Genomic DNA, 19125 nt, shown 5'->3' with positions numbered 1-19125 from the left:
TGTTTATTGATGAGCAACCTCATTTTACTTTAGGCTCCTGTGAATGGCCTTTTTTCACTGAATAGAACAATTAGGTCCATAACTTATTCATGTCCATTTCTTCTTATGCAATGGCTTAGTGTATGTTGATTATAGGTTAGTGTCCTAAAGAACAAATACATTTTACAGAATAAAATTATTGAGATGAAAAAGTAATTAGTTTACGCTGCAGCAAAAGGCTTTAAGATATGGTCTTCAAAATGCTGAAATTCACAGCTTATATGTACTGTAAGTAAAATTCTACACTGCTTTTGGCTCAGTTTATAAGGTCAGGTCAATCATACTAATAAAATCTTGGATAAAACATTGTTTACATGTCACTTTGCTCTGAAGTACATGTACTGTTGTGCCATGCGAATTGAATCTCTTACAGAAACTTAGAAAAAAGAGGAACATCTCAAAGAACACTGAAGTCTCATAGTTTGGGATTCCCCCAGCAGACTTTCAGAATGTCTGCTGTCTGTCGTCATCTTAAAGTCTGAATTGAAAGTCAACAGGAAACAGTACCTGATGTAAACTCATTTACGATTTTGTCAGACATGCTGTATCAGATGGCTTTGAACTGGCCCGAGAAATGAAAGGCTTTAAATGCTTCATCATTAATTTACTGGTCTGTATTGCACTGACAGAAGGTAAGAGAACATCTTACAAATTTCTAAAAAAGCGGTTTAAAGTTATGAAATAATTAGAAATAATACGATTTTTTATCTAGTATGTTCTAGTTTTATATCCTTTTGGTTTGAAAATGTATCTAATAGGTGTTTATAATGAGGAATTGTTTATGTTTATTTTTATAATGCAAGAAATGTGTTACCCTATCTAATGTATCATTCAGTGATTTAGGATTCTAACTCTGTGGCTAAACAAAGCACTGGACTGTAAATATATTGAAACACTTCAGAAAAGCAACATGTGCATTTTATTTAAGAGAGACAAGAGCCAGAGAGTTTGTGATTTGTCTATCAATGATTATAGAGCTTCTATTGGGAAAGGACAAACTGAGTCACAACATGCTTGGGAAGGAACATGCTTGTTGTAGTGATACTGTATGTACAGTATTATGAATGTATATGTAAGGATATTAGTTGGTTTATGCAGACAGGAATAAGAAAGTGTATGCAAGTCATGAAAGCAACACAATGTGGTATACAAGTCTTTTCAAGTAATGTTATTATTCCATTTCAAATCTCATGGATTCTTAATTAATTTAACCTAGATTAATTACAGAACACTTGTTAGCTGTCACATGCCAGTGTGATTTGTGCATTGCATTAACAAATGCAGATTCAGCAGTTTTAATCACATTGCAGACATGCCACAGCTTACTGGAAAACAAAGGGAATGTTGTTACTTGTGTAGTTACAAGGTTATTTAAGATCTATTCATAGATCACCTGTTGAAAGCTAATTTGGGTCAGTCTCATCTACCAGGCTACCAAGAGCACAGCTTCCTCACAGAGACGAAAGGTGTAGAGGAAGAGTCCGACTTTAGTCAGCAGAAGGCTTCTGGTCTGTTGTGAATTCAACACCACTAGGCTGCACAACTGCAGTTTGTACATCAGGAGGGGTACCTCTTCCTGTGTACGTGTGTAGTTTTCTGACAAAATTCTGAGTCATATACTGTATTGAATTATAACATTAGTTTGGGGGGAAGGGCAGATTCTAATCTCACTCACTTCCGCACTTCTTGACATGCAGAATATCTCTCCCTATATCTGCTAATCAGTCTCCCACTCTTCCTGCCACAATATCTACACCCTTCCAGCAGCTCCACAGCTCAGTCCTTGCAAAAGTGAGGGGGGGGAGGTTGGGCAGGTTTAACAAAAGCTGTGCCTCTCGTCATAATAAACATATCCTGCTCTGGTGGGTCTAAACAAAGAGGGTTAAAATCTGTGAATATATATAATAATAAGAAGAAGAAGAAAGCAAAAGCTCGGGTATAACATGTCCAGTAGCTGAGCTTTCATTTATTTAAGACACAAAATCTAGAAACTAATAGAGATTCTTATAGAAGAACGGTTTAACGTGGTATGGTATTATTTTTTGTTATGTTAGTATAATAATAGGTGGGGGAGGTATTCAAGCCAGGTCCAATCCAGTCATGCTAATTTGGTAACTTAGTAGTCAAGTGAAAATGGACTTTCGGCCACCAGTGAGTGTGAAAACTGTCCGGCATTGTCCTCAGAGTTACTAATGTCATGTACAAATTTCACTTTCAGATAACGGCCAGCCATCATGTTCTGAGCAAAGAGCGATGGGTCTCAAAAGAATACCATCAGGTAAACTTGATGCATTTTGTTTAAGAAAAATCATTTGAGCACGTGGCACAAAAACCTTCAGCAAGATGGAAGTAATGTGGACACTGCACCATGGTGGTGAAGAGGGAGCTGAGTTTTTGGATGAAGCTCTGGGTTTTGCATTGATCTACGTTCCCCATCCTCACCTATGGTCAGGAGCTTTGGAAAATGGATGGGTGGATATTACTGTTGTTTAAAGCACTTGCATTTAATGGAACATGTCAGGTGTTTGATATAAAGTCCAGTGTTACACAGCACATTCTAACAAATGTACATGCTGTACTTTATATTTCAATGTGCAGTGCACTAAAGCGCAAGGATGTGCAACATGCACATACAGTGCAGGATACCAGTCAAAGAGTTAAACCCAAGCCGCTTTTGATCTGACCTCTTTTGTTAGTCAGAGTGAAGGAGTTCAAGTTCAAGTCCAAATTGTATGTGCTATTTGTAACAGGTACACGGGAATTCTTAATCACGCTCAGACAGGTATAGGTACATGTACTGACAGGTGAAGGCAGCAAGAAATAAAAGTGGTTGGCGAGTAATACAAAGAAAGTACCTACTAGTACAATACAATACAGAATAAAATAAATATTTTACAATGTACAATAGTAAACAAAACAGTGTGCAGTACGCAGTGCAGAAAATGCAGCATTCAGCAGTCGGTGGTACTAGCTAATAGTCAGTCTGTCAGTTTGCTTTGAACTATTAGGTATTCATGACACGTACATGAGCAGTACAGTACTGCTTGGGGATAAAAAAATGTTTCTGAACCTAGTGGTCTGTGATTTCATGCTGCAATACTGCCTGGCAGACCGTAAAGGTCAGAACAGTTTGTGTCCTGGGTGGGTATAATCCTAAAGCAGAGGCTTTAATTCGGCAATGGCTGATATACAGTAGATCTCTTCAAGTGATAAAAAGTCGGATCGTTTGAGGGTTTTTGCAGATGTTACAACCCTCTGTATTGCCTTCCTGTCCTGTGTAGTTGTTTTGCTGTACTATACGGTGGTGCCTCCAGTCAGGAGGCTCTCTATGGGGATCAAAGCTCAAGTGTATCCACTTATTCATCCCATCTTTCCTCATATAGTGGAGGCGCTCTTGTGCCTTTTTCAGAGCTGCTTCAGTATTGTGAATCTGGGCCAGATCATACGGGATTTGAAAACCAAGGAATCTGGAACAAATTTCTGCTGGAGCTCGATGTTGGTCAGAGTGTGGCTCTCTCTTTGTTTCCCAAAGTCCTTAATGTGTTATTTTGCCTTGGTGACATTCAGGGCTAGATTATTGTCATGATCAGCCACCTCATTCCTATGCAAACTTGTCATTATTGTTGATCAGCCCAATTACTGGGGTATCATCATTGGGTTGAACAGTCATAAGTGAAAAGTGAGTACAGTCTGGGACTGTTCAATGCTCAGAGTCAGTGTGGATGAGGTTTTGTTGCCTGTCTTTACTACCTGTGTTCTGCCTGTGAAGAAATACAGTATCCAGTTACACAACTGACGTAAAGCTATCACCCATGGGTACATAAAGTATATAATGACAAGTATTAAAACACTATGTTTGCAATTTTCATTGCAGATGCAACTCAACAAAACTGTTCGACGATTCGTATGCAGGATGCTATCAAATACAAGACAAAGAGACATCTTTCATTAAGGTATAGTGTGTGAGCTCAGACATATGCTGTCCGTTTTTATTAATACTTTAAACACACAAATCTAAAACAGGTATCTTGTTCTGCATTCTCATACCCTATGTTTAAAAAACTCAAAAAGCTCAGCTTTTCAAAATAAAACATCAATGATGTGGTATGATGGATACTGCATGGATACATAGACAACATGATAGACATATTTACTGGGATAGATACAGTAATCTGTTAAACTGGCAAATAATTCTCCTTTGTTTTTTGACAGAAATATTTTAGTATGCATAATAGAAGATATATGTGTTGTGTTAATGGTTCTGCTTCCTCCCCTGTGTGTCTGTGGTTTAGATTATCGTTTATCAGTAACGAACCACATGTGAACCTATTTACACACAGCTGAGGCCAAAACAACTTCTAGCGGCAGGCCAGCTGAAACCACTAGCCAAATTACTGCTGACCTGCCATGAGTAAAAAAAAAACAAATTATAAATAAAGTCTGTGCACCATGTCAACCCAACCATTGTGCTCACAGCCCTTTCAAAATCTAATGGTTTGTAAATTTTGTTTCTGAGGAATTGCTACAATAGTTTCCACTGCCACAACAGGCCCTCAACCCTTTTTCATTCCATCTTCCGTGTGCACTGCTCCTGCTGAGTAATGTAGCCAATTAATTTCAAACTTGACAGGCATAAGGCAGGTTTAAATTAAATGAAAATGAGCTGCCTGGATTATCCAAGATAGCTGCCTGGTTCCTATTCCATTTTCTTCATTGTCAATATGCAGTTCGTAATGCTAACTCTTGCCGTTTTAAACTCTTTGGCAAAATATCTCATAATACAGTATATGCAGATTATTGAAGTGAGTGTACCTTTAAGATTTACCAAAGATGGCCACATGTCCACTGTTTTGTCCACGTTACTCAAACTGCCTCTGTATGCAACATGTACTGTAAATCCTGCACTAAAACGTCTCTCAGGTCTGACATTGAACATTGCATTATACAACAACAGACTCGTTACTGTTGTGAGTAATGGTGACAGAATAAATCTTACTTTTGTAACAGATCAAACTAGTCTACATACAGTTTACATCTTGTATCTAAGATCTAATGACCAGTTATTTCCATCCACAGGAAGTATGAAAAACTAATTGCACAATGTTCCACTGTAAGCGACGAAACAATACTGCAGGAGGGATACATGTTTAATGTTCGTTATTTGGAGCAAGAAAGCACAAACCTAACTTTTCAGGTAAGAAATGGCAGGTCTCTCTTTAACTTTAAGTTTCACATTTAAAAGGAACTTGAAACAACAACTCTTCCTCTAAATATTAATATTGAAAATATAATATGTGAGGAAGGATGTAGTGCACTAGTAGGACCTCATTTAGAACGTTGTGTACAACTGTGGTGGCCATGCTCCACAAAAGAATATTGTCACTCTGGAATCAGTCGAGAAAGGAGTGATCGTATTAAAGGACTGTCCTCCATTGACTGCGACTCAAAATTCTCAGAGGCATTCCCAAATTCAACCCAATGGACTTCTTCAACATCAATAGTGAGACACCAGAGGGCAGAAGTAAAAACTATGTGGAAGTGCAATTAAAACTGAGAACAGGCAGTTTTTTTATACAGATTTCTGGGAGAAGAGAAGATGCTTGTATCAAAAAATAAACAATAACCTGAAATGGGAGAACAAGGGGCAAACGGGTGTACAATATCTTGGTCACTTTCATTGTCATCCGCATAATTATCCTCTTTCCATTCCTCCTCTGAAATACATTTTGTTTCCCTGGGAGTAACCTTTCCAGCTATGTTACTGAAGCCAATCCCATGGGTTTTCTAAAGAAACGACATGGATGTGATCCTGGGATCAACTAACTACCTCTGAATAGCAGCTACCTCTTGTTTTAATTAGTTAAAATAAATCAAACATTAAAATTATTTTGTGATATAGGGTTTATTACCATTAAGTACATGGAAGCAAAAGGAAATAAATTTTGGTAATCAACCGGTCTCAGTGATTCCTCTCTTTCTACAGGTGTTCGAGAATACAGCAGAAGGGCACGAGGTATATATTCCAAGACAAGTCTTTCAAAACTCCTGGACAAAAATGGTGAAAAAGACTCGAATAGCTATCACAGTGATTAATGAAACAAGCTGGTTTCAGGTAGGTTCTACACTTCATGTTTCGAGTCAGTTTTGTGTAGTAAAATGCAACTGGCTGAAAAAGAGAGATGGTTACTGAGTTTTTTGGAGAAAGATGCACTCACAGTCAAAAACATTTCAATACTACAAGATTTCCAGTGATTTCTGAGTGATTTTATTACTTTAGGTGTTTTTTATTTTTATTTTCCAATCAATCTGTTCCATTCAAAACAGGAGAGAAGTTAAAGATACTGTATCTTAATGGCTGAAGCAATCAAAAAGGGACCCCTAGCATTCCATTAATTTCTGTGCACATGCTACAGTACAATGGCAGTGATCTTCAAGTAAAAGCAGAACAGAGAAGTTATAGACATGATTTCAGGATATATACTTATGGAATAATTCAAATTTCAGACAATGTGAATCAGATCCTTAGCATCTGATTCACATTGAATAGTATTATTTAACTAAAGCTCGAGAGGTCAAATTGCAATTTTGCACTCCAGCTCTCCTATATAAAAATACTTTCAGTTTGCCCACACCTCTGAGTACATCTTTCTAGCACCTCTCCCTCCACCCCATCTTCACCCTTGCAGCTGCCTCCCTGATTCAATCCTTCAGCCAGTGCTGTTATTTCTTCAGCCAGGCAGGTTATTGCCAAAGTATTAAGCATGCTATTCTTTTCAGTGACTCATTTCACTTTTGATAGAATTTGACCAAACTACTGAAACACAAGAAAATTGCTGTGAAAACAAAAAATATAAGGATAAATGATAAAAGGTTGAATTGTTCCTTCAATAGATAAACAAAAGGTAAGTTTCCCAATAGTCCATCGCTGTGCTTTTTGATAGCAGCCGAACATTTAAGTATTTCTTCAATCATATTGTGTGTCTTGAAGACTTCAAAAACAAATGAGATCCTGGAAAACACTGTGATAGGAGTGACAGTGGGGAGTGATCCAATCTCAAACCTTACGGACCGAGTCAGGGTAACATTCAAACACAACAACGAGGTAAGCATCTGCTATCATTGTGCCTGCAGTTGTGGCTCGTGACTATTCTGTAGCGTATTTCCATTTTCTTTTGTTTCTAATGTAATTTACAGAACCCGAATTGATCATTGGCTGTAGTTCATTTCATCATAATTTCTTAATAATGAGAAACAAAATTGTTTCAGAGGCGGAATGGGACTTGTGTGTTTTGGAAAGAGGATGATTATGCAGATGACGATGAAAGGCACCAAGGTATCGGTTTATCCTTTGTTCTGTCAACATTAGCTTCAAATAGAGCTGTCTCTATTTTTCTGTTGATTTCTGTGAGGCAACGTCGTTTCACACAGACAGACAAAAGAATCCAGGAATGGAAGCCTAGCTTTTTCATCTGTCTGACAAAATTCTGTAATAAAATGTTAAATTCTAGCTGTCTATCCCAGTTTGCACTGCAGAAAATATTACTATGGAAGCTGAAGGAAGCTGGAGCGAAGAAGGATGTGAAACCAGCAAAACGAGTAATACATTCATCTGCGACTGCAGTCATCTCAGTTTCTTTGCTATATTAATGGTTAGTACAAAATGACAGAAAATGGCTTCATACTTAATGATGCTACAACATAGTACAATACTTGCGCACCTACTATCAAGTTAAATAAAATACAAAATAATTGTTTTAGTTTTTCTATTAGGAAGCCTCTCTGATTGTATCAAAAAATCATTATTAATACCTTTACTCTCTGGAAGTTTTCTTTTTCAACCACTACAGCTCTCTTTAGAAAAGTTTCTCCTCATCCCTTCAGATCTCCCTTCCTCTCTAAACCCCTTGAATGCACCAACAGCTCTCTGCTTTCCTCTTATCTTCCTATGTCTGAGTCTCCTCTCTGTTACTGAAACCCTGCCCCTGCTCTCTTCCCATGGGGTTTTTCTGTCATTTGAATGATGCTGATGCTCGAAATGTTCCCTACTTTCCCCGCACTGCTACTTATGTCTCCTCCTGGATGCACTTTCAATGTCTTAAACTTGGCCTCTCGGTTCCTGACCTCCTCTTCCTCCTTTGGTCTTCACCGCCACCTTGTTTAGCAGTTTGGCCGAATCCTAAGTGATGCAACAGAGAAAAGAAATGTATTGTAGGTTTATTTGGCGTGACATTCCTGACTGAGGGGACACCAGCCAGCCCCTGAGGAATAAGAACGAGCCAGGGAGCTGCTGTAAGGGTAAAGATAGTTGTGCAGAGAGAGGTTTGAGAAAAAAGCACAAAGGGCTGATCAGCAGGAGAGATGTTCATGCGTAGGAGAGCAGAAGTGAGGGATATTATATTTTGTCCTCCTACTGAACTTCTTTTTAAATACTCAATTTGCCCTCCACCTCAGTGTCACTCTCGACCTCTGCCTCTCCAACTCCCAACACATTTCTTCTCTGGGATGCTCCTGCAACTCCTTCTTGAGCAACATTTGCAGAATCCACCCCTTCACTACCAGCTTTTCTACTCCACTCCTTGTCCAGGCTCTGATACTCTCTGGCCTTGACTTTTGAAACTCCTTCTTGGATAGCCACGCCACCAGCATTGTCTACCCATGCCAGCTCATTGAGAATTCTGCAATCCACCCTATCTTTTCTCTTTCCTCATGCTACTTCATTGTTCTACTCCCTTTTCATGCAGCTGAAATGAAACTCTAGTTCACACCTCTTGCTGGCTCAACTACTGTACTCCAACCTGCTGTATCTTCAATAGCTTCAGTATTCTTATCTATCCCTTTACTCCCTTTAAATACCTCTGTACCTCTCCTGTAATTCCAGGACCCTGTCCTCACTTCTCATTGGTGGACATGAACCACATGACCACAGATATCAGTCCCTGACCTCCTTTAAGCATCTGCTAAGCATAAACTTTCTTACCAATAGAGTACATTTCTCCTCTGTATCCACACTAGCTGTGTGGTTTTAGTTTGATATTGTTGTATATACAGTAGAAGGAGCTGGAAGAGCAGGGGAACACCTCCTGTACCATTTTCCCAGGGCGTTTCTCGAAAAGAGCAGGGGTGTAACCCCGGCGTCCTGGCCAAATTTCCCATTGGCCCTTACCAATCATGGCCTCCTAATAATCTCCATCTATGAATTGGCTTCATTACTCTGCTCTCCTCCCCACTGATAGCTGATGTGTGGTGAGCGTTCTGGCGCACTATGGCTGCCGTCGCATCATCCAGGTGGGGCTGCACATTGGTGGTGGTGGAGGGGATCCCCATTACCTGTAAAGCGCTTTGAGTGAAGTGTCCAGAAAAGTGCTATATAAGTGTAAGCAATTATTAATTATTATTATTTTATTAATTTATTTTGTCATTATTGCATTTTCCAGATCCTTCCTTATAAATACACATATTCATTTATGTGTTGAAAGTCATTCTAAATAAGGGTCTACTATGCAAGAAATTAAAATATTCTTTATGCATTGTTTTTGACAGAAAGCAGAACCTCACTCATTAGACGAAACCAACACTCAGGCTCTTCAGTACATCACCTACATGGGCAGTGGTCTCTCTGTGCTGTTCACAGCCATCACTATTGTCTTGTTCTTGTGTTCAGTTAGGTCAGTATTCGTTTCACAAAATTGTACATTAACATTAATGTGTTCTGAACAAAATTGATTAAAAATCTTACTTTTATAATTACTGCTGTAAATGCTTTGCAAACTGAAGAGTAATATTTTTACATACTTCAGTTCTGTCTTCTTTTTTCTCAAAACCTTCTGCCCGTTATGTCAGCTAAAGTTCATAATGAAACTTAAGAAAATTAAGAAAAGTATAAAGAACAAAACAAGGGACATCATATTTGATATCATAATTAACCAGTAATCCGTAAAGTGCAATTTCCTCAGTCTTGCTGCAGAACTGAATTTTCTTTATCTCTAGCTAAACTCATGATAATATACCAATGTTAGAATACATCTGTTTTTTGTTTTATCTTCATATCATTTAAAATTAGCTTCAAAAATGTTTTTTTAAAAAGTTCCGTAACTGTGTGGAGTCAAGGTCTTGAAAGGAATGATGAAAGATGTAGAGGTGTGCTCTCAGCTTGTGTGCAGCAATAGAAGTTGTTTGCATTGTCCTCACAGGAAACGCAGAGCTGAGAAATCCCTGGCTGTGCACGTCCACCTGAGTGGCAGTCTCTTCCTCCTGCACCTCCTCTTCCTCCTCAGTGTGGCGCTGGCAGAGGGCAGCAGTGAGGGTCTTTGCCTGGCGCTGGGCCTCCTGCTGCACTGGGCACTGCTGTGCTGCTTCACCTGGCTGGCCATCGAGGGCTTCCACCTCTACATGCTGCTGGTTAAGGTCTACAACATCTACGTCCACAGATACCTGCTGAAACTGAGCTTTGTAGGATGGGGTAAGAGCAAACACTACCCCAGACCCTGCTGTTCTGCTAAATACTGTTCCACTCAGTCCTACCCTTAATGGTCTCAAGCAGATAGCATTTAGCATGTGTGTGATTTAGCACTGTTTAGCAGTAGGCTTGTACGTGACCCTTTTCTCTGCTTTTCAGATGATATAGCAACTTCAGCTCTGCAATCAACAACACAGAATTCTTCATAATTCTGCCTAATGTCACACAAAGCCCCTCTAACCAGGAGAACTGTTAGCTTCAATGACTTCAATGACTGTCTTCCAGGTGTTCCTCTTGTGGTAGTCACTGTGTGTGCTGCTGCTCAGAAGTATGGCAGATACAGGATTCAAGGAGATGGGGCTCTGAATTCTACATACATGTAGGTCATGCTCACCTCTTCCATGATGAGATCAATGGAACGGTACCTGTACATCAATATACAGCACAGCTCCATATGGTTTGTCATTTTTATCATGGGCAGGTGCTGGATAAAGGATAGGACGGTGAACTACGTCACCATCACGGCCTACTTTGGGATGATCTTCCTCTTCAATGCCGTGATGCTGGGCATCACCGTGGTGAAGATGCGCAGGCTGAGACAGAGCCAGATGCACAGAGAGGGGAGCTGGTGGAAAGACTGCGTGACAGTGCTGGGACTGGGCTGCGTGCTGGGCCTCCCCTGGGCTCTGGCCTTCTTCGCATACGGACCACTGGAGCTTCCCATCTTCTACATCTTCACCATCCTCAACTCCTTCCAAGGTGAGCTGTCCCCTAAGAACCCCCCTAGCATAAACTTGCAGCTACGCCATCCACCCATTACTGTATTTTAAAAAGTCATGGATTTTAATGGATAAAGACAAAGGTGTTTTAGCACCTAAAATGAAGATTACAAACTTCATATTTGACTTTCCAAAAAAACAGATACTGCCATTTGATTAAAGAGCTCTGTTCAGATAGTGAAAGAAGACCTGCCTTTCCCTAATCCATCTTTCAATGTCCATTGGCATCCAATTGCCATCAAGATGATCTATCTTAGTTCCCAATCCCATGATATTTGGGTTGGTTGCAACTTTTTGTTAATGGGTGCAGTTGGTAGTTTTCCAGCCAATGGCATTACTCCCCCCCTCTTGGGAATCTTTTGGAAGGGTCTTAGTATGCTTCCACCTCTCATGAATCCTAATAGCATGGTTACAGGGCATCCCAGAAGGGGGATGATGCATATTGCAACTAAAAACCAAAACTACAGTATGTTCTCATTGCACCAGCTGTAAATGAACTAGTGTCACCTTGACTTTGAGTTGAACTTTTGCTTCTCCAGGCCTTTTTCTCTTCCTGTGTTTCCTTGCTCTGTCCCATTCTCAGCGGCGAGGGGGACAAGCTACTGACCCAAGCAGATCCTCTCCCAGCAGCAGAATCACCACCTCCCAGCTGTGACACGCAGTCCTCTCTTCAAGACTTACAGTCAACCTGTAGATCTCTCCTGATCTGCTTTCGAGATGACTTTTCCCCAACACCGATCAAAAGAGCCAGCTAAATAAAACTTACAATCCAGTCTCCTTGCATTATAATCCTTTAATCACCATACTTAAATCATGAACCTATAAAACGTCACTCAGTATAGTAGTGAAACTTGTTTAAAATGGATCCTGATTAGTGCAGAACCTGAGAGGAGAGCACCTTATAGCTTCAACTTGTATAAATGGGTGAATGGCATAACCCCCTTTTACAGGGAACTTCATTTTCAATTTCTCCAAAGACATACGAGCTTCAGACTCTCATTCCATACTCTGGCACCATTTGGCAAAGCTTGCATGTTCTTCTCCCTCACTTCCATGGCTTTCTTCCATTCTTCCCAACACAGGCTGGCTGCCTAGCCAAGCTGGGGTGTCACTTTGCCTTACACGGGGCACTCCTCCTGTCCAGGACTCAAGTCAGCCTGGTGCCCCATCAATCCTGTGTAGACTCCACTACTGCAACCCCTACCAGCCAAAAGCAGCATTCCATGACTAGATTGTGAACACTTCAGTAAAGAGCTTTGGTTTCACAACACCAAACAGTTTTGGCAGAGAAAAGGCTTTGTCATATCAGTTCTACACTTTCACCCACAAACAAATTCTGTATACAATAGGGCACACCTTTTTACCACAACTCTTGGATGTGTGTTGAAACACCCTTTGGGAGTAGTCTTTTAGCAAACAAAACAATTTAGAACCCATCCAACAAATGGCCATTTTAAGATTCTAATTCCTGAGTGTATAAACCCCCGTTGAACTACTATACACCAAATCGATTGCCAACAGAGTTCCGGTTTCAGATTTCCCCTTTTCATGTTTTGTTCACAGCTTATCAAATTTAATTCTCAGATGAGTAGGGGACTCTTCAATCATTAAAGGTATTTTACTTGCTGGTATGTTAGGCAATTCAAAAAAAAGTAACAACTTAAATTCTTAAAGATGTTATACAAAACAATAACAACTACTCTAACCATTATCCAGCCTCAGAAGAGAATGCTTATAGTCCACAGTTGCTGTAAAACTTAAATGATGCATGAACACAAATGGCATAGGGTGGAAATGATTTCATTAGGATCAAGTTGTGCAAGTATACAAGTGCTATTTTACCATTTCAAGAGATTTCCAGCTACTTCAGCTTATAGAGGAACTGCATACCAAGCTTTACGTGGTCTGGATAAATCCTTTCACAGGGCCCCAGTACCTAGCTTAATATTTCACTGAAACTCCTCCACCAAGTCATACATTGCAGCTACTAATACAACTTCTATTGTGTTCCTCAGAAGAGCCCAGTCACCACAAACATATCCATTACAGTAGGATGTATTTCAGCACTCTTATGTGTTTGACATACATTATCAACCTTTTGAATTTCTTCCCCATGAATATATGAAAAGGTTTGTAAGGGGGGAAAAATCCAGATCAAGGCATTTTGCCTAGAATACAGAATGTCCTTCTACTTGAGAAGGAATCAAAGTGCATGTCGTGGTAGTGGGGATTCTTTCTAAGCTTTAGGGCATCATGTTCTCAGCATTAAAAATACATGGTGCTTCCAACATATCTGCCCCTTATTAAAAAGTCAGTTAAGAGCATAAAAAATAAAGTTTATTGCTAGCAGTGAGTGCTTGTCCTGAATGACGTCTTGATTGTGGTAGGCTGGGATGTTCGTTTGCTAGCAGCCTTAGCAACAGCAATGAGAACAAAGAGGAAAATGATGAACATCATAGCCGCACAGGCAGGGAGAGTCACCATCAGCAGCAGATCTGGGGGGGAAGAAAAAAAAAGAGCAACATCAGGCACCAATCTAGATGTATTGAAGTTTAGAGACATCCTCTACAGCTACAATTCAAAATACTGAAGCCTGTGTACTTCATGTTTTGCAAATGTCATAGTATAGTGGATTCACTATATTGTCATCAAAGTGCACAAAAAGCTCCAGTGAAGATAAAGGAATAATCCATCAATCCTTACTGGATCTTTGCTCTTCTGGCACTTTAATTTTGATTGGTCCATAGGACAGCAGCCCCTGCTGAGAGCCTTCCATCCCAGCTTCTCTCTTTGCTTTTGGTTTGCAGTCCTGCAGGCAGACAGGGTTGGGAACAGCAGGCAATTTGAAGGTACAGTACTGAACTCTGAAGTGTCAACAATCTACCATAAAGGTGTGGGGTAAAGGTTCTCTGCAAATGAAACCATCCAAACCAACCATGCATTTCATCCAAACTACATATGACAAGTAAACCTGTGTATATCAATTACTTATTCAGCTGATGCCAAGATTTCAAGATTGTGATCATCTAAAGTTTATACAGGAATTTATCTGCTTATTTCTCCCATTACCCAAAACTATCCCCCCCATCCCAACTTACTGTTGTCTATACATAAAATTAAAAAACATGCCCTGACAAGTGTCAGGTTGTGCCTAATTGCATGCACCCCCAAAACCTTTGAGCCTTAAACTGTAACCCCTGACCCCAAAACAGTCCCCCACCAGTGAGATGAAGAGGCCAGACTCACAGGGACACACTGCTCATCATAGTTGGGCGTGCACAGCTGCACCCTGCAGTGCAGGTACAGATCGAAGGGCTGGACCACAAATCGGAACATATCGAAGCTGTAATAGACTGCAGAACCTTCCCCATTCGCCCCACCTCTCCCATCTGTACCGTTCAAAAACGTCACTGTTTCATCCTTGACACACCTGCATCAGAAAGCCTCGTAAACACCTTGCTGAGAGGAAAAGTCAAATTCCCTGCATTTTCATGGTTTCCACATGAGCTCCATTAGCGCTGCCAGCAACAAAGCACAATGATTCCCAAAAATGGAATTCAGGTTCTAGTCCCAGCCAACACCACAGTAAATCGTTACTGATCAATTAATTCAAGTTCTGGGTGGCTGGCATGCCTAGATCAATTGACCTAGGCATGGTCAATTTTTACAGTTATGTCCAGCAGCTACTGTATATCACCCTGCAATTCACAGCTGGTAACTCACTGAAGCTCAGCAGGTGTGAGCCGGGCCAGTACCTGGATGGGAAACCTCCTGGGAAACCTAAGGTTGCTGCTGGAAGAGCTGTTAGTGGGACCATTAGGGAGAACACACCCTGTGGTCTGTGTGGGTCCTAATACCCCAGTATAGTGATGGGGACACTATACTGTATAAAAAAGGAGCCATCCTTTGGATGAGACATAAAACCAAGGTCCTGACTCTGTGACCTGTGGCCAAATTTTCCCCTGGCCAAATAATCCCCATGTATGAATTGGCTTCATCACTCTGCTCCCCACAGATAGCTGATGTGAGGGGAGTGTACTGGAGCACTCTGGCTACACTTGTGGTGGTGGTGGAGAGGAGTCCCCATTACCTGTAAAGCATTTTGAGCAGAGTATACAGAAAAGCACTAGATAATTGTAGAGTTATTTACAGGAAACATACAAATGTTAATGCATAGTTAAGCAGTGAATAACTGCTCAGCACTTACCCATTGTCAATGAGCACATGGTTAAAGCTTTGAGAAGCATTGGGATCTGGAGTCTGTGTGGCCCAGCATTCGTTGACCCTGAGAGCAAAGAAGTTCTCGGGATCTGTGATCTGGACCCCCACATAGACCCTGTCTCGGAGATGCAGGACTGGGGTGCTGGTGTACGCCTCCTTGAAGGTGCTGCTCTTGTACAGCCTCATCACCACAGTGGCTTCCAGCTGCTTCACCCGCAGGACCATCTCGCTAAGGAAGAAGCCGTTATTGCAAGGCAGAAACCACATCTGCATGGGAGGAAGCCTACATCCTTAACCCTTTTCTGGTGGCATTCCTGAGCAGCTTCAAGCTCATAATGCCTGCAGTGAGGACTGTCTACCAAATCCTCACCTTCCTAACCTAGTTCACCACAAATAAGTCTACATTTGTATTTTACACTTTCAATGAAGGAATTCCACCGAGTGTCATGGTCAATTCCCAGTTGTGTCCATCCATCCTCTAACAGATTCAAACCTGAGCACCCAGAGGAAACCGATGCCAACGGGGAGATCGTACAGATTTCACGCAGACAGCACCTCAGGCCTGGCTATTGTGTGCCACTGCCCCCAAGAAACCAGTAGCCAGGTTGGTGGACACCACCACCTCCCCATTTCTAACATCACAATTTGAAACGCAGCAGCCAGATGAAGAAAGGTCAGGTCGGCCTCACCTTGAGTAGGGAGCAATAGGAAAAGGGAGGCTGACTCTTCGCATGTAAGGGTAGACGCACTTGAAGATGATTTCGACTTGAGGCTGCCTCACAATTTGGCCTTCCGTCTTGTTGCCTGAATACAGAGTGTTGCTGTACGTGATGTGGGTGACATTTTTCTAGAAAGAAACCATGAGCAAAAAGGAACACATCAAAATGACAAAGAACACAGGCTTTGACCCAGATCTGGTAGGCTGGAAAACCTTGCAGATTAAGCCTCTGAAAAGATCTGCAAAGCACATCTCTGATCAAACATTCAAGAACATGATTTATGGGAAACCTAGTGCTAAACAATGTACATATAATAAATGTGAAGACCTAATGAACTTAATGTGGGTTTTCAGGGGAGGAACAGAGTGGAAAATCATTTAAAGCTCTGAACTGGAGGGAAAAAAGAACTGGCCCCTTCCCAGCTGAGCAGTCACCCAAGATGTCCAACTTCCTTTTAACAGGACAGACTTGAGAGGGGCACTTCATTTAGTGTAATGAACCTCAGCCAGCTGGGATATGTCCATAAGTCATCTAATATTAGTTCAAGTAGGGAGCTGCGTCAGCATGCATGGGCTGCAAAGGAGCCAATAAAGGTTTATTCCAGGCTGAAAAGAGATGAAAAACAACGTGACACCTGAAGAAGGCTCCAGAGCCAAAACGTTGTTTCTTTTCTTCTCTTTTCAGCCTGGAATAAACCTTTACTGGCTCCTTGTCATCCAATACTGCCCTTCACTTGAAGCAAGGCTGCAGAAAGCATACAGTACCTCAGGGGTCCGCCCACCACACAGCGTGTAGTTGTCACTTCTTGTAGCTGCAGAGAAGTAGGTGATTCCAGACACCACTTCTTCAAAGGCAGCGCAGTCCTTGTTTAAGAGGTGCACATTCTCCAGCTTCACGTTGTGATAGTCAAAGTAGTCCTTCACCACCATTACTTTCGAGTAGTTTTTCTGACAGAGGACATTCATAACGATCTCTACAACAGAAGAGAAAACGAACTTTAAAAAAAAATGAAGCGGTGTTCGAGTACAGCCGATTTTTATCCTCGTCTTAACAGATCCGAGTCGTACAACTTACTGCCTCAGGAAAGCCGGAAGTATTGCTAAGGATAATCACGGTTTCTCACTTTTCTCTCCCCTGCCTTCTGGTAAATATTACAGGAGCATAAAAGCACGAAACCAGATTCAGAGACAGCTTCTTCCCACGAACTGTCAGATTATTTAATTCTACCTCTACCATTGACTCACATTGACGGGTTTTTTCACACTGCTTGTGCCGACTTGTATTTAAGCTTCTTTGTTGCTGCTGCTGCTGCTGTTCTGTATTTTTTTTAGCGTTCATATCTTTGCATTGGATCAAACGAGCAAATAAGCACTTAATTGCACTTGTGCATGACAACTTGAGTATGACTCAGTTCAGTTCAAATTGCAAGCACTGGGTCGTCTGCATTAGTAACCCTGAATAGTGACCGTAGGCAACAGTGAAAATATTACGAGCTAACGCGTCAATACACATAAATTGCCAAATCCCTTTCAGACCACTAATGAACTAAAAATCATAATGATTTACCTTTGCACTGGTTTCCATAGTGTCCAGATACACACTTACAAGTGCGATTGTCGCTGGCCAGTACACAAGTCGCTGGATCAGTACACAGAGTAGGATCACATCCTGCAGGTCAAAGTAAAGCGTGTCTATCACCGTGTCACACAGCTAACAGTATTGCTTTTACAAGCGCCTTCATGCAACTGAGTACACAAAAGTTTACCGCCCCAGTTAAGAAGCTCAGTTTAAAAAGATCAGCTACACACTTATTAAACTACTACTCCAGTACTCTTAAAGAGATGTAATTACTTACCAAGCCCGAGCTTAAAAGCACTACACAGGAAGAAAGACGCCACAAAAAATGTCTGCAGAGTGGAAAATTGAAACCTGTTATTTATTCACGTCAGTAAAGGAAGCTAAATTTGTTCGCGCACAATCCGGGGTTAAGAATTGCTCTGACTGTCCAGTAAAATACAGCAACAACCGAACATCCTAAACCTGCTCATTCTAAGGGCTGTAAACGATACCCACCTTGAGACCTGCAAAACCCATTACGTTCATTTTTATTTCGTTCCAAGTTACGCTACTGTTCCCTCGCTTTCGCGTTGTTCGTTTGTCTCGGGAATCTCCGATTTCATTAACGTGAAAAAACGATAGGGGAGAAGCAATTTTGTGAAGAGCCATTTATAGGTTCTTGTCAATCAGCTTCGCAGCCTTCTAATTACGTCCGAGTCTGACGTAAAATGACCAAGACTAATTTAATTAACTTAACAGAGTCCCGAAGGGGGCGTCTCACACATGTACTGTACATACTGTAGTTTAGTTGAAGCTTTTGAATGCGATTTCTGTTGGTACTGATGTTCAATAAAAATAAATATTTGTCCTAGTACGATTTGTATTCATTTATTTATATGTAAAGCTTTTGATTTCTAACGTGTACTACCTTTGGTTTATTTCTGAGCACTTGACTCTTCTATACTTGGAGTCGACTCAGTGTACCAATTCAGACTTCAAATACGAAACAAGGTTAAGTGTTTTCAAGGCCGAGACTTGACTGAGAAACGAATCAAGGTTTCGAACAGATAAGGTATCACTCTGCCAACAAACTAATTTGGCCATCAATGTCTTAGCGCTTTGGGTTTTATTTTCTGCAAGTGTTGTACAGCGAATCTAATGGCACTGGTACTCCGTCAAAAAAGAAAAATGGTTTACATTTTCAACAAGTGAATGATTTTCAGGATACACACAGCGCTTAAACGTGTCCTTAAGGGGAGGTGTAACTGGGGAGTTAATGGTGGTTTAAAGACCTTTTTGTATTTTATGTTCAGATCCACACTAACATAAATAACAGGGTTGTCCAGCTCCGCTC

General features: G+C 41.0%; 2 protein-coding genes across 2 annotated transcripts; one reads left to right on the top strand and one right to left on the bottom strand.

Moving 5' to 3' along the window:
* The first annotated feature begins 539 nt into the window (after positions 1 to 539).
* Positions 540 to 12046, top strand: LOC148817227 (adhesion G protein-coupled receptor G1-like). Its single transcript, XM_088938842.1, has 13 exons — positions 540 to 671; positions 2258 to 2317; positions 3914 to 3992; positions 5116 to 5233; positions 6023 to 6151; positions 7028 to 7141; positions 7306 to 7372; positions 7561 to 7688; positions 9580 to 9704; positions 10230 to 10498; positions 10781 to 10874; positions 10977 to 11254; positions 11814 to 12046. The coding sequence occupies exons 1-13, from the start codon at positions 614 to 616 to the stop codon at positions 11927 to 11929; spliced, it is 1635 nt and encodes a 544-aa protein (XP_088794968.1). The 5' UTR covers positions 540 to 613; the 3' UTR covers positions 11930 to 12046.
* Positions 12047 to 13137: 1091 nt separating this feature from the next.
* Positions 13138 to 18388, bottom strand: zpd (zona pellucida glycoprotein d). The gene is made up of 9 exons (XM_088938841.1): positions 18288 to 18388; positions 18070 to 18121; positions 17781 to 17882; positions 16979 to 17187; positions 16185 to 16342; positions 15482 to 15724; positions 14521 to 14704; positions 13978 to 14083; positions 13138 to 13769 (listed from the first exon to the last, which is right to left on the bottom strand). Exons 1-9 carry the CDS (start codon positions 18315 to 18317, stop codon positions 13618 to 13620), a joined length of 1236 nt encoding a protein of 411 aa, XP_088794967.1. The 5' UTR covers positions 18318 to 18388; the 3' UTR covers positions 13138 to 13617.
* Positions 18389 to 19125: the final 737 nt, after the last annotated feature.

The sequence above is a fragment of the Atractosteus spatula genome, chromosome 21 (assembly GCF_055471065.1).
Source record: "Atractosteus spatula isolate fAtrSpa1 chromosome 21, fAtrSpa1.hap1, whole genome shotgun sequence".
NCBI lineage: Eukaryota > Metazoa > Chordata > Actinopteri > Semionotiformes > Lepisosteidae > Atractosteus > Atractosteus spatula.
The sequence above is the reverse complement of the archived record's forward strand: the minus strand, read 5'-3'. Positions and strand labels throughout refer to the sequence as shown.